Raw genomic sequence first — 13,513 nt, 5'->3', positions numbered from 1 at the left:
ATCAATAATAGTAACAATACTTCTCTTCTGTCCAGAGAGGCGGTGCAACTTAGTGCTGAAGAGCATGGATGCTGGATCTGAGGTTCAAATCCAGCCTCCACCATTCCCCAGCCCTGTGCCTCAGTTTCCTCCTCTGTAAAATGGGATAACAGCAATGGCTCCTACTTCACAAGGTTGACTGAATTGACGCTCCTAAGTGTTTAAAAGAGTGCCTGTGCATACTGAGTGTTTGTCATTATTATTTTGTGTGTGTGTGAAGTTACCTGGCCACAAGTGCCAAACTCTGCACACCCTGCACAGTTGCACAGGTGGACACACCCACCTGGTCCTCAGGAATGGCATGATCAGGATGGTAGGGGCTACAGCTGGGGAATACACATGCACAGCCCTGCCGCCCAGAACCACAAACACACCACAGCCATACAACTCACAGGCACACACCTCAGGAGTGCTGCCTTCACCCGAGGGAGCAACCAAGTGATCCAACCACACCGCCACACAATGTGTTGGGAAGGAGTTTACTGCTTAAGGGTGTGGGCTCTGAAGCCAGATTCCTTGAGTGCAAGTCCTGGCTTGGATAGTATTTACTGTGTGACCTAGAGTGAGTGTCTTAACTTCTCTGAATCTCAGTTGCTGTCTTTGGAAAATGGGCACGCAAGAGTCCCTACCTGGCAGGGTGTGAGGTTTAATGACACGGTGCATATAAACTGGTTTGCACACCCTATCAACAGCTAACATTTCTTGTGTGCCAACAAGGTACCGAGCACCCTGTCAACCACATTCCTGGATGAATTAACTGACTTCTTACCACCACCCTAGGGGGTCAATTTCTTTTTTCATTCCCGTTTTACACATGAGGAAACAGAGGCCCAGAGAAGTTCAACAGCTTGCCCAGAGTCACACAGCCCCCATATGGGGAGATGATACCACCACGAGGCCTGGGGAGGGGGTGAGTAGATGGTGGGTGGCATGATGCGGGGACGCTGTCCCCATGCCTGCTCTCTGACCCACAGTGACAAACAGGAAGGGGAAGCTCTGCCGGGACAAAGGGGACATGGGTGCAGACAGCCAGCCTCCCCCTACCCACTCCCACTTCTCTTTTCCCTAGGATGGCTGTGACCCTCTGGTTTGAACCCTTCAGCCCCAGCCCACACACAGCAGGAAGTGAGACCCAGAGAGGAAGAACACACACTTCCGCTTTCCTGTGGACACTGGATGGATGCGGGTTAAGGGTACAGCTGATGCCTGACCTGGCATTTGAGGTGTCCCCAATAGGCCTGGATTCTGGGATGGAATCGGTTTTATCTTTTTTAGCCATTGGAAGGGCACGCCACTTCCCCTCTCTGGGCCTCAGTTTCTTACCTTGAAAACGGGAAGATTAATGGCCATTACCTTCTAGGGTTAAAATGACAAGTGACTGAGGTTGTGTCCAGCGCATGTAATTATAAGAAAGACAACTCCTGTTTAATCAAGCAAAGGCTCTAAACGGTCTCTAAGGAGGTAAGGAGCACTGTTTGGGTTTGGTGAGACAAGGGTTTGAATCCCGCCGCTGCTACTCCCTGGCTGTGACCTGGGGCAAGTTGCTTAACTGCTCTGAGCCTTAGTTTCTTCATCTGGAAAATGGGTGGACCCATAGATCCTGCTTCACAAACACACAAGGAAGTGTGTGTGAAGCCATCAGACAAGGCCCAGCACATAGTTAACACTCAATAAAAGTGGGTCGTTATTAACTATTGTCATCTCCCTTCACAGGCACTGTCCCACCCTCACTCCACCTTCCAAGCCTCAGAGAACTTCAGGCCAGAACTGGACCTTGTATTCAGAGATCTGTGTTTGTTTGGGTTTTTTTCCTTATTCTGGAATAGGAACAACTTGGGTGCAGAAGGCTGGGTCTAGCTTGTTGCAGTTGTCAGGTATTCTTCCAGCAAATATTTTCTAGTCTATGTCTGGCTCTGTGTTGGGTGATCATGAGGACAGGGTGACTGAGACAGCCCGGCCCCGCCCTCCCAGAGCTCACAGTTCAGTGGGAGACAGACTCACCTCCTGACAGTGACAACCCAGAGTGCTCAGGGCTGGGAGGGGAGAAGCAGAGGGCCGTGGGTACCCAGGGGTGACAGAGGTGGCTCTGGGCCCTGCTGTCTCAGGGTTCCCATTCCGGCTAGAGTCAATATCATTAACACTAAAAAAAAAATTAAAACAGCTAATACAGTCACGTGTCACTTAACGACGGGGATACAGTCTGAGAAATGCGTCGTTAGGCGACTTCGTTGTTGTGCGAACATCATAGAGTGTACTTACGCAAACCTAGATGGTATAGTTTACTACACATCTAGGCTATGTGGCACTAATCTCATGGGCCACCGTCATATATGCGACCCATTGTTGACTGAAACATGGTTAGGTGGTGCATGACTGTAGCTTATTGCGCATTATCTATGTTCCAGATACTATTTTAAGTTTGTTACTTGTGTTCACACATGGAATTCTCACAAGCCTATCAGGTAGGTACTACCATTATGCCCATTTTATAGATGAGAGAACTGAGCCCCAGAGAGGTTAAGTCACCTCCCCAAGCTCAGGCAGCCAGCAGCTGGTGGAGCCAGGATCTGGACCCAGGACATCTGCCTTAACCAGAGGTTCTATTGCCTCTCAACACACGACTGGCTGGGAAGGGCTGGTTTCCTAGGGAGGTGATGAAGGCTTGTGGGTGTGGGTGGAAGGAGGGCTGAGACTGAGGCGAGCAAAGTCTGAGGACTCACCTGCAGGGTGCAGTGGGTGAGGGGGTAGATGCCACTCAGGCCTGGTGTCCAAGCCACCTCCAGCTCCGTGGGCTGGCTGGAAACCAGGTGGAGGTCACGGGGCCGCTGGGGGAGCACTGTGGACAGATGACGGGAGGGACTGACCCTCAGATGCCTTTGCCCAAAGCTCCCCACCCTTCCCTCTACCCCAGCTCTGACATTTGACCCTCACCCTCTGACACCCAGCTCCCCAGCTCCCTTTCCTGTCACCTTTGATGGTGGCTGTGCGGGATGTGGTGACCCCCTTGGCATTATGGGCTTCACAGGAGAAAGAAGATGTCTTGTTCAGGCCTGAGGAGTCATATAAAGAAGGGGCCCAGTGTCAGAGAGGGGAGGGCTTCCCGGGTCATGCCAGGCTGCCCCCTACCATGGCCCATCTGACAGGGTCAGTACAGCTCACACGGCACCTGCTTGAAGGGAGAGTTCGGGAAGGGGAGGCAATGGCCTGGGAACACAGGCCTCCATCCCCATACATGATGACAGGCCCATGGCCCAGCTCTAATGCCCCACCACACAGACACACATACAGACAGACACACACACATGCACAGATATAGACACATGTAAACACACACTCACATGCATACACACACAGACACACACCCCCTCACACACACTTATGCATGGATAGAGACACACGTACATACCCATACACACATGCATAGACACACACAGTTACACACACACACAAATACATTTACTCCTACATAGACACACCAGACACATATACCAACACACACAATTATACACACAGATATACATAGAAACACACAGTCACATACAGAAACATACTCATACCTAGAGACACAAGACACATACAAGAATGCACACTCACACACAGACACACACATACATGCACGAACACAGTCACGCTGAGCCACACAAGCAGACACAGAGGCACATACAACTAATAGACACACCTGGTGTGTGTAACAGTTCCCCCTGGGTGTGTGTAAATGTGGAGGCGTTTGTTCATTCATGAGCTCTGCTCCTACCGACCCCTCTTCCCCTCACTCACTGCTCCCTGGCTGCTCACTCTGCTCTAGCCACACTGGCCTCCTGGTGTTTCTGGAACACAGGCTCAAGCACATTCCCCACTCAGAACTTTGCACTTCTGTCCCTTCTGCTTGGAACAGGCTTCCCACAGATATCCACACGGCTGCCTCCACCCTCCTTCACATCTGTTACTCAGATCCACCTTCTCAGTCACTCTTTCCCTGACCTCCCTCCAGATCTGGCCTCCTCCTGCTTTTCTTTTTCTCTTTGGCTCTTCTCATCACAGTATACTCCACACATTACCTACGTACCTTTTTAAATTTTTTTTTTTCTGAGGAAGATTCGCCCTGAGCTAACATCTGTTGCCAATCTTCCTCATTTTGTATGTGAGCTGCCGCCAGGGCATGGCCACTGACAGACAAGTGGTGTAGGTCTGTGCCCAGGAACTGAACCGGGGCTGCCAAAGCGGATCGTGCCAAATTTAACCATTAGGCCAGCTGGGCTGACCCTTATCTATGTATCTTGTTCACTGTCTGTCAACTCCACTAGCATGTCAGTTCCCGGGGGGGCAGGGGTTTCTGTCTGTTTTGTCTCCTGCTGTATCCTCCAGGCCTAAGATGGCCTGGCACAGAGCACGTGCTTCATAAATATTTGTTAAATGAGTGAATGAATTTATGTGTATAAGTTTGTGTACTTATGAGAGTTTCTGAGTGTGGATGTAGCAACATGAGTCTGTGTAATTCCGTGAGTAAGTGAGTTAATGTGCGTGTCTTGAATAACTCTCTGTGAGCGTCTGGGGATGGGTTGCCTCCCCTCCCCAGCATGGTGGTGGGAACACAGGCAGACACACACATGCGCACACAAAGGTACATACAAGTACAGAGACAAACACAAGAGACACACAGAGATATACAACCACACAGCTATACAACACACACAGACTCACACACACAGAAACATAAACATATGCGCGTAAACACAATGTCTGGGGGACAGGATGTGAGAAGGACCAAGTCTTAAGTCTGCGTGCATGTCTGCTGTTCCGTGTGTCTTTCTATGCAGGAGTGTTTGTGGCCCTGTGTGTGTCTGCGGATGTTGTACACTTGTGCGTGTCTCCTGTGTTTGTTCTGCAGTGTGTGCCTGTGTTCCCACCACCTCCCCGCAGACACAAAGTTTCCTTTTCTCAGTCGGCAGAGGGAGTGGAATGAAGGAAAGGCTGCCGAGGCCGGAAGGGGGTGGGCAGGGAAGCTCCGCAGCTCGCTGCCCAGGCGGCAGTTCCCAGCCAAGGTCAGGTGCCCGGGCCCGCAGCCCCCGCGGCCGGTCCGGGGGAGGGACAGGACAGCCCCGGGCGGGCTGCCGCAGGGGCGGGGAGGCTGGATCCTGTCCAGCCACCTGGCACGTGGGGGCCGGCCAGGGTCACCGCGCGGGAGCTGCCGCTGCCTCGCGAGGAGCCCTGGGGCGGGAGCGGGGTTCTGGAGCCGGGTCCTGTTCCGACCGCAGCATTCCTGCCCCCGCATGAGTCACCGGGACGCCCCCTCCCCCTCTGGCACTTCCGGCCGGCCTTGGTTGGGGGGGCGCGCCCAGCATCCCCCTTCCGAGGCCCCAGCGCCAGGCACTTTGAGGGAGGGGAGAGCAGGGCCCAAGGGGCCTGGGACCCCCTCCCCTCCAGCGGGCTCTCCCTCAGCGACTGGAGCAGGCCTACTCCAGATGTGCTTTCCAGATGTACTGTCCTCCCCTCTGCTCCCTGCTCCCCTCCCCCTTGCGTTTTTTCCAAGGGAAGAAGAAGGCTGGAAGGAGACAGGGGCACGCCCTGAGTCAGATGGAGCGACAGACACAGACAAACGGACAAAATGCCTTGTCACAGCACCCCCCCCCCCCCAACACACACAATGAATCACATTTAACACACAGGGGCCATTATGGCATAAAAACAGACAACGTAGCACTCCCTAAGCTAAGCTACACACAGGGCTGATGCTGTCCCAAACATGCAGTGACACAAATAGACACTCAGTGACTTACATGTATACACACAGGGGCTGACATTGGCGCACACACACATACACACAACATCAAAACACAGCTGGACACACTCAGGTTGCTTCAGACACATTCACTGAAATTCAGACTGATACAAAAACACCCACTTGGGTAGACATGCAGGACTGCTGCAGACACACAAGCGTGGAGATGCTGCCCTGTGCACGAAGGTGGCACAGACATACATATACATGCTGGTAAGCAACCCACGTTCGTCCACAAGAGGCAATTGGGGCAGGGCTGATATACCAGGACACCAGGCAGAAGCAGAAGGCTATTGTCACTGCCTGCTGTGAATCATACACACACACACACACACACGCATACAGGGGTCCATGTGAGTAAGTCATATATCAACATGCTCACCCTGTGACATAGACACAGACACCACAGAGATATTCGTGGACACAGACGTATGTACACACAGCTGAGGTCAGTAGAAACACACCAAGAAACACACCAAGGTGTCCACTGACTCCACAAGGAAACAGAAGTCACACGAAGACACACTCACACCCATAGGTGCACACCTATGAGCTGACATTGTCACCTCTTTACAGGGAGGTATGTACAAGAGCTATGGAACAGACTTGGTCCCTCACTCTGCCATCTCTCCCCGAACACATACACACTCCACCCTGACACAGCGAGTCACAGCTGCGAACGCAGAAACACAAAGAAGGATAGACACCAGGCTGACACTAGTATACTTAGTGACACACACTGAGAAACTTCCAGAGACGTACTATAAAGACCCAAACACACAGTGGGACAGACAGCCAAGCTGACAGACACATACCTAGTGAGACACACACACACATACACACACACACACACACACACACACTGAGACATCCACAGAAGCTGGCCCTCGCTAAGGCACACCCTCATACAAAGAGTTTGATGCTGACTGACGCAATGAGACACAGATCCAGTGGGACGTGCACATGCCCAGATCACACAGACACACACACAGACCCCTCCCTGACAGCTCCATTACACACTGATACACACGTAGGCCCTCTCACACCTGTGCTCCCCCATTTCTCCTTTTTCCTGGGATGGAGTGAAGGAACCATCTTCTCCCTCTCCTTCTGTGGGGTCGTGCCAGGCTGACTCAGGCTCCAGAGCCACCGGCCTGAGTCACCCCTCTGGGGGCTGGCATGCTCATCACCGCTTCCTTGCACACTCAGGGCCCCCGGAATGCTGGGAACGTGGGCACCTCCCTAGACCCAGGGAGACCCTCATCTGGAGTCCCCTCCCCATTCCAGCAGAGGAGGCAGCAGGCTGGGGGTGCCAGAAGCTGATGCCCTCCAGGGTCTAGCAGCCTTCCTCTGAGTGAGCTTCCCCCGTCTGTGTTCCTGTCTCTCCTTCCTCAGTGAGGGGAACCCCCTGTGCCCAGGGTCCCCCAGCTCCCCCTCTGACTGCTGTGTGACCCCAAACTAGGTCCTGTCCCATCTGTGTGATATGGAAGGGGATGGTCACCCCGAGGCTGGGCGGCTTTCATCTGTCACTGAGACCTCCCTGTCCTGTCTTGGGTTACCTCTGTGGTCTGTCCTTTCCTGTGTCTCTTGTTCTCTCTCTCTGTAACTGTCTTTCTGTTTCCCACTTTTTCCTCCTCTCTTTGCTTTCACCTCTGTCCCCCGAGTTGGGCTCTTTGGGTCCAGAGGTGGGCAGGTTGGGAGGAGGTGGGAGAGAAAAGGTCATAGTTGATTCCGGTGCCCTGCTTGGGGTCAAGGGCTGACAAAGGGGCACCAGGCCCACACACGCTTGGGCCACGGAACAGCTCAGAGAAAACCCAGGACAAAGAATTCTATTCAGAGAAGCTAGGGTGAATGGAAGGAGAAAGAGCAGAGAGACAGACACACACAGAGAGAAACAGAGACAGAGAGAAAGAGACAGAGAGAAAAGAGGAAATAGAGACAGAGATGTAGAGAAAGACAGACTCAGCGACAAAGAGAGAAAACAGAGAGAGACAGACTCAGGGACAGAGAGACAGAAAGGCTCAGGCAGACACTCACTCAGAGGCAAGCAGGGCTCCCTTGCTCCCCACTTTCATCCTGCCTGGCCCTCTGCGCTGAGCTGGCCACTTCCCCAGACTCACCTGGAACACGCAGCATGTGCTGGGGGCCATGGCCTGTGGCTGGAGCCAGGGAGACAGTATCCTGGAGCCAGAGGAGGTCCACGGGCTCTGGGGGTCCTTGGGCCCGGCAGCTCAGGTTGAAAGGGGTGTTGGCGGTCACAGCCCTGTCCTCAGGCTCCTCCAGGAAGTAAGGCAGGCCTGGGGGGGGGTTGGTGGTAGAGGCTGGGGTCCCTCTGAGCCCCCCATGTGTCCCACTCACCACTAGGGTGTTGCAGGTTGCAGGGTCTTTCACTCCCATGTCTGATCCCTTAGGACACCTGAACTGCCTTCAGATGTCTGACCCCTCAGCCCTACCCCTAGGGCACATGATCCCAATATATGATTCCCCCCGACCAATGTCTGATCCCCAGACCATCCGAGCCCCTCATATCTCTTTTCCAGAATATCTGACTCCTCATCCCTTTTGACCAATGAGGAGAGCGAGGTCCCCGGGGTCAGGGAGAGGCCTAAGACGTGCCTCTGACCCCTTATCTGATCCCAGAGTGTCCTACCCCCACCATGTCTGACCCCAGGACATCTGACAAGCCCCAAGATGTCTTCTCCAGGACATACAGTCTCACCCAGGCCTGTCCCCAATAATTTATAGACTCCCCAGCTTCCCAACACCCCAAGATCTCTGACATTCGTAGGCTGTATGTCCTCAGGGGACATCCTGAATCCTCCAGCACCCTCTGACCCTCAGAATTCCTGCTGTCCCACAACCTCTGAGCCCAGGGCTCACCCTCCAGCCCAACATAGCCAGGCTGGGACACGAAGGTCTTTCCTCCCAGGACCACCGCACACTGGTACCATCCTGCGTCTGAGAGCTGCAGGGATGAGATTCTGACAGGGCAAGAGGAGGGACAGAGAGGTTCGGGTCAGAGCTGGACACTGGGAAGGGGTCATCAGAGCTGAAAGAGGGGGGTCTAGACTGGAAACTCCTAAGGACTAAGAAGTGGGTACTATTATTAACTTATTTTACAGAAGAGGAAAGTGAAACCCAGGGTTACGTCACACGCTCAAAGCCACACAGTCAGAGAGTGACCATGCTGGGGTTCCAACCCAAGTGGGGCTCCTGCCCATTACTTTTCACCCACCATGTGATGGAGGTGGGGGACAGGGATCTGGTCGTGGCAGGTGAGGGGAGGCTGGGCACCTGAGTTGGCTGACCACTTTCCAGTCGTCCTGCCCGTCTTCGCCCAGGGGCACCTGGGTCTGGGTGCTGTCCGCCAGCTCCAGGACCTGTCCATCCCGCAGCCAGGTCACCTCAGGGGGTTCCCCCTGAACCTGGAGCTCACACCGAAGGGCCCCCATAAGTCCCCGGGCACCGGTGATGTTTCCTAGGCTCCCCACAAAGGGATTTGCCTCAGCCTGTGTGCCTGTAGGAAGATGGAGAAGAGTCAGCTTAGGAACCCCCACTTCCCTCCGACTCCTCAGTTCCATCCCTCCCGGCCTGCCTACCGGCTGCCAGGACCCTGTCAGGCCCTCAGGCTCACATAGTTGTAGAGTGACCTCAGTGGGGGGTGGAGGGCGGAGGCTTTGAGGGGAGGATGGGAGCCTTCCCAGGGGACTTGGGTCCGGCCTCCGCCTCCATCCTTCGGCCGTTGGGAAGTAGGCCGGGGTTCTGGCAGCCTCCCACGCCCTGGACTGCCCAGCGGGCCAGCCCTTGCCCCTACTGCCCTCCCATAGGGTCTCTAGAGACTTGACAGATCAGGCTGGTGGATGGTTGGGAAAAACAGGGGCTGGAGAGGGAGAGGAGAGAGAAAGAAACAGAGAAGGAGAGACATGGAGAGAAGCCAGAGAAAGTTGGGCATGGGGAGTCAGAGACAGAGGAGCAGAGACCCAGAGAGAGACAGAGGATGAGAGATGAAGAGAGAAACACCTTTGAGAGGGAAAAACGTGTCAGGAGAGACACACAGAGGGAAACAGACGGAGACAGAGAGAGACATCAATAGAGACACGTAGATAACGGGGAGACATAAAGACGGAGACAGAGAGAGAGAAATGGAGACCCACAGAGATGGTAGAGTTGGAACCAGAGACACCCGCTCCTGAGATGGAGCAGACAGACAGACAATCGTGGGGCAGGGACAAGTGGGGCATGACAGTGACGAGGGTTTTCCCCTAGGGCTCCTGAGCCCTCCTCATCCCTCTGCCTTAATTCTTTCTGGAAGATTCCTTTGCGGGCAGCCCCCAACTCAGCCCCTCTCCCCAGGGTCCTCAGCTTCTCCTGTCTGTCTCTCTCTGTGTCCATCTCCTGCCATCTCCGACTCTTCCAGTTTCTGTTTCTTGTCCTTGTGTTCCTCTCTGAGTCCCTTTCTTTCCCCTGGCCTCTCTGGTTTGTCTCTGTGTCTCTCTGTTTGCCTCTCTGTTGTCCCAAGGAAATTCCAAGACCAGCCCGGGGACTCACCCCCCAGCACCTGCCATCCATCCCCTTTCCTTTCCCCGGACCCCAGCCCCTCCATGGGCGGTTCTGCCCCACAGGGACCCCATCACTCACCCTTGGGGGTCACGCACCCCCAGCAACACAGCACCAAGCACCAGGCCAGCGGGACCCTGCCCATCCTCGGGGCACCGCGCAATCGATGCCAAACTTTCCTCAGAAGTTGCTGAGCACCCTGCGGGGGAGGGGGCAGGGCCGGGCTGTCCCCGGCCCTCCCCCCAGCTCCGGGCTCCCTGGATTTGGCACTGCCCGCCTGGCACGGCGGGGCCCCTCGCCAGCTCTGCTCAGCGGCCGCCTTCTCTGCTCCCCTGCCTCCTTCTCTCCCTCCCAGACTTCGGGCAACCCTTTCTCCGCCCTTGGCTCCCTCCCTGCCTCCGCCCACCGAGTCAGAGCCTAGGGGGCCACCTGGATTGTGAGGGGTTAACTCGGAGAGGAGAGGACCAGCCCGGTCTTAAAGGGGCCCTGGAGGGAGGCTGAGGAGGGGGAAGGGGCCCCTGGCGGCTGCACCCCCAATCCTGGGCCAGTGAGGCGGGAGGCTGTGCGTCTCGCTATCCGGGCTCTGGGCGCTGTCCCTCTGGGCTCTCTCGTGTCTGGTAAACATTCCTCCAGAACTCCACTCCCCTCTCAGTCCGTGCGACGCCCCCCTCCCCTGCCTCCACCCCCAGCCCAGCCCCAGCCAGGCACTCCTCCTCACACTCACAGCTCCTCAGACAAGGACACACACACACACACACTCAGATGTCATCGATACACAGAGGCTGGGACAGAAGGAGACATGCAAGGGCACGCTGCTGGCCCACGGATACACTCAGACAAGCTGGGTCAGGAACTCCATTCCTAGAGAAACTTCAGAAACCAGAAACCAGAGGACACTGCTGGGTGGGCAGCCCCCAGGTACACTTGAGGAGACATAAATCCTCATACAAAAAAGACCCACATGGGCACAGAAACCGGGCACTAGTGTACAGGGACCCACGGGGGTGCCCACAGACCTGGGTTGGAATCCCAGCTCTACCACTAACTGTGTGACTTGCAAGTGACTGGCCTCCCTGAGCCTCGGTTTGTCCATCTGTAAGATGGGAATAAGAATAGAGCCCACTTAGCAGGCTAGAGGGAAGATGTCCTAGGTCTGTACATGTGCAGTTTTTCGCACGTGGTGACAACAGCTGACAAGGTGCGCTTGATTTTTTGCATCTCATCTGTTTGTCTCCCTCTGCTCTCACGCTGCTGTCTCCCTCTGGTGGGATTGTGTGTCCTGGTCCTTGCAGGTCCAGTGTCTCTGAGGTGGTTGTGCTGCTTGTCCATTTCTGTGCCCCTGTGTTTTGCACATGGGGGTCTCTGCATGCCTGAGTGTCTGTGCAGGAGGGAGTGGGCATCCGCTCCTCTGCTCTTGGCCATTCTGCTTGTGTAGTGGTATTCCTAGAGCTCACCACAAAGTCCTATCCATTCAAGCTCCTGATGTCTCTCCCACCTGCGCCTTCTCCCCACCAACCCGGTGTAGTCCGGCCTCATCCTTTCCTGCTGCCCCCTGCCCTGGCCTCCTCCCTGGCCTCCCTGCCTCCACTCTTGCTCCCTCCAAGCCTTCTTCCATTCGGCAACAGAGGGATGTTTCTGAAACTCAGATCTGACCCTATCCTTCCCCTGTTTAACCTTGGCCCTTGGCTCCCTGCTGCCCTGGGAGTGAGCTCCCAACTCCTCAGCCTGGCACTCAAGGCCCCTCACCATCAGCCTTTCTGAGCTGTCTTATTTGTGTCCCATTTCAGTGACAGCCTCAGCATCCATCCTCCCGCCCAAAGCTAGCCCTCAGGGTCCTCCTGGACACCCCCTACCCTGCAGTAAGTTACCAAGTCTTGTGGAGGATTCAGCATGACAAACCTCTCTCCCACGTGGGCCTGCTTCCCTCCCCATGACCTCACCCTTGTCCAGCCCTGTCCTCTCCCGCCTGGACCCCTGATCTGGCCTCCCCATTGGCTCCCTGTCTCCACTCTCCCTCCCTCTAACCTGTCAACAACCAGAGGAATGTTTCTCAATCCTAGATCAAACTCCTTCCCTCCTCTGCTCCAAACCTCCCAAGATAAAACCCCAAGCTGCTTACTTAGCCCTCCAAGGACCCCCCCATGTCCCCTTGAACCTTTCCTCCCCATCCCCAGACTTCTTTTCCTTGCTCACGGCTGTGGGGCACCTCCTGCAGCCCTTTGTCCTCAACTCCTACACACCCCTTACCCCATCTCAATGTTCCCTCTCCATTGCGTCACTGCCTGGCCCTGCCCAGTCTAATCTAGGTCCCCATGTCGTTCACTCCCAATACTCTGTCCTTTTCTTTGGCAGCGTTCTGCATGGGTTGTCAAGATACATTCATAGGCATGACTGTGTGTCTCCTGCTTGTCTCCTCCTCTGCTCTGTGAGCTCTGGGAGGCGGGGACTGGGTATATCCACCACCACCCTGTAAAAGGCCTACCACAAAGGGGACAATCAATAACTCTGGCATTTTTGGGGGGTGCAAATGTGGATGTGCAAAGGTCTGCCCACTTGTGCGAACACATTGGGGGCCCTACATGCCCAGGGCTCAGTGGGCCCAGCTGTGTGCACAGCCAACCTGAATCTGTGTTCATTCACTCAAGAGCTATTCACTGAGCACCTGCTGTGAGCCTGCAATTTTCTTTCAAATGCATTTTAAAAATGAGAAGGGCAGATGGGTAGACACATTCCCCGTGCCAGGTGTTGGGGACCCCACAGTGAGGAGGACAAATCTCTGCCCTCGTGGAACTCAAATTGGAAGGAGAAGAGAGGCAACAGTGAGATAAATATTTATCAGGATGCAAGATGGGCAGTGAAGGAAAATAAAGCAGAGGAGGGGATAGCCAGCAATGGGAGTGCTATTTTAGAGAGGGTGGTCCGGGAAGGCCTCTCCGAGGTTATGATCAAGATCTGGAGTAAATTAGCAAGTAAGTCAAGTAAGGAAGGGCATTCCAGCAGAGGGAACAGCCAATGCAAAGGCATGGAGGCAGGCATGTGAAAAACTTCAAGGAGAAGACTGTGTGGCTGGCATGGATGGGATATGGGAAGAGATGAGATCAGAGAGCGCCTTAGCCTGGTGAGGAGGACTTTGGTTTT

General features: G+C 54.8%; 1 protein-coding gene across 2 annotated transcripts in view; it reads right to left on the bottom strand.

Annotated features, from left to right (window-relative positions):
• AXL (AXL receptor tyrosine kinase) overlaps nt 1-11,164 on the bottom strand; it is a 28,417-nt gene extending 17,253 nt beyond the window's left edge. Inside the window, exons 1-6 of one of the 2 annotated variants that reach the window (XM_005596256.4) lie at nt 10,457-11,164; nt 9,113-9,335; nt 8,699-8,799; nt 7,939-8,115; nt 3,009-3,089; nt 2,760-2,875 (exon numbers count right to left, since the gene is read on the bottom strand). In XM_005596256.4, coding sequence (XP_005596313.1) covers nt 2,760-2,875; nt 3,009-3,089; nt 7,939-8,115; nt 8,699-8,799; nt 9,113-9,335; nt 10,457-10,520 — 762 coding nt within the window. In that variant the 5' untranslated portion in view covers nt 10,521-11,164. The remainder of the gene's footprint in view (nt 1-2,759; nt 2,876-3,008; nt 3,090-7,938; nt 8,116-8,698; nt 8,800-9,112; nt 9,336-10,456) is intronic. The other variant, XM_014737081.3, reaches the window with a different exon arrangement.
• Nucleotides 11,165-13,513: the final 2,349 nt, after the last annotated feature.

The sequence above is a fragment of the Equus caballus genome, chromosome 10 (genome assembly GCF_041296265.1).
Source record: "Equus caballus isolate H_3958 breed thoroughbred chromosome 10, TB-T2T, whole genome shotgun sequence".
In the NCBI taxonomy this organism is placed as follows: Eukaryota; Metazoa; Chordata; class Mammalia; order Perissodactyla; family Equidae; genus Equus; species Equus caballus.
Note: the sequence above shows the minus strand (reverse complement) of the source record. Positions and strands in the feature narration are given on the sequence as shown.